At 33.4% G+C, this 1,815-nt stretch overlaps 1 protein-coding gene across 1 annotated transcript in view; it reads right to left on the reverse strand.

Moving 5' to 3' along the window:
- Positions 1-246: 246 nt before the first annotated feature.
- Positions 247-1,815, reverse strand: part of LOC103518267 — a 9,840-nt gene continuing 8,271 nt past the window's right edge. The window contains exons 2-3 of the mRNA XM_026830125.1: positions 1,156-1,396; positions 247-773 (exon numbers count right to left, since the gene is read on the reverse strand). Coding sequence (XP_026685926.1) covers positions 645-773; positions 1,156-1,396 — 370 coding nt within the window. The 3' untranslated portion in view covers positions 247-644. The remainder of the gene's footprint in view (positions 774-1,155; positions 1,397-1,815) is intronic.

The following is a 1,815-nucleotide window of genomic DNA, read 5'->3' on the forward strand; positions in this document are numbered from 1 at the left end:
AGTTTCGTTTATGTTTTTAGTTTGATAACTATGCAGCTAATAGGGAGCGCGCAGCGCGACCGTATTTTTTATTATTTTCTACAAGTTCGGCCATGCCTTTTCTACAAGTTTGGCCATGCCTCGGGATGAACTAGCGGGATCTTCTTTCCCTCTTTTCAGCTAGTGATCAAATATGTACGGGTTCAAAAATGGAAACACCCTTTCCACTGACGGATTTAAAGTTCTTGTTGAAGAGTTTTTCTCATAATGTTTTTTTTTTTTTCCATTAGGCGCTTTAACAATGTTTTAGTGCATGTCGTTCGCGCCGTATAATGTTTACTTAGTGAAAAACTCCAAACATTCTTAAATTCTTCTTTCCCTCTTTCTGATTCTGTTCTGTTCTATTTTTCTAATAACTTTTTCTCCCTCCTTTGTTTTTCTCTTTCCTTTTGATGTCAGCTATTAAGCTGACAAAAACCGGTTGGGTGGAAGAGCTCACTAGGTGAGAATCCTGCCATTAAAGAAAAAAAAAAGATTCATGATTTGATTTGAAGTTGCGTACTGCTATTTTACAAAAACCCGCAAAAAGTCTGGTATGTCCTGGCATACAAAATGAATCATTAAGAACCGAATTGCTAGCATATTTGCTGTGAAAAAATAAAACGCTAGGTTTTCTTTGCCTTGTTTTTGCTAGTAGTCGTCACCTCCTTGATTTTCACTTCATCATCCTTGAACTCATCTGTATCAGAATAATAAAGATCAACTTGGAGTTCCCTGCTAAGTTTGGCCATTTCCTGTAAAACAAAGAAACATAGGATTTGTTAACAAACAGCAAAAATTCGAGTGAGTACTTGAAGATTTTTTTATTTATATTTATTAACGTAGAAAACAAATGTGCAATAAAAAATAGGGGTTCTAATTTAAAAATCCAAAGTTGGCATCCCATCCGCGGACTTTGCAATATTGCAAAAATATCCGCATAAAAAATCAAAAAGTTACAGGCTCCGAGAAAAACATTTTAAAAATAAATTCTGGGACACTCTTCTAAATACTTACTTATAGGGAGATACATAATTATCTCGTGTTGCACTATCTGTTAGAGATAAACCAGTTTGGCAAGTTTGATTTTATTTACAGCTATTCGAAATAAAATTCAGTAAAATAAAATTAACTCACTTGCTGCGACAAACCCTTGTTCTGAAAGTTGTGTTTTTTACTCAAAATGAGTTTTATTTTCTTCAGCTCTGTTGTGTACACTGTGGCCTCTGTACAGGCTGGGTCTCTCTTGAGAACTTCATAAAACAATTGTTCAGATTCCTTGTAAGAGTTGATGGCAAACAAATTTTGAGCATGTCTAAAATAAGATTTTGTGTAGGTGGGAAAGTTTGCAAGTAGAAACTTTGAATCTTGCAAAGCTCTGAAAAAAAAAAAAAAAACTAAAATTGATTATTCTTTATTAATATTTTGATGGCTGAGGTTGAAAACGTTTTGGGATCAAAATTTTCAGAACATTTTTAATATTGTTGGAAAGCATGGAAACTTAATTTCAAACCAGAGGTAAAATCTTTGCATCATGATTTATGAAGGAAAAACATTGTGAAATGATAAGTCACATTGGTACATTTCCATTTCAGTTAAGAGATGTTCGCGATATGATTTCGCGAAATCGCCAATCGCAAAAAATGAATGAATAGTCGATTGTACATAAAATTTTACGTAGAATAAATAAATTCAATTTCTTTGTGTTATTATATCACAACTTTGGTGCTCACTGCAGCTTACCCATCCATTTGTAACCTATAATCCTAATAACTCTATAACCCTTTTAAGATGTTA

This window comes from Diaphorina citri, unplaced genomic scaffold, assembly GCF_000475195.1.
Source record: "Diaphorina citri unplaced genomic scaffold, Diaci psyllid genome assembly version 1.1 scaffold2134, whole genome shotgun sequence".
NCBI lineage: Eukaryota > Metazoa > Arthropoda > Insecta > Hemiptera > Psyllidae > Diaphorina > Diaphorina citri.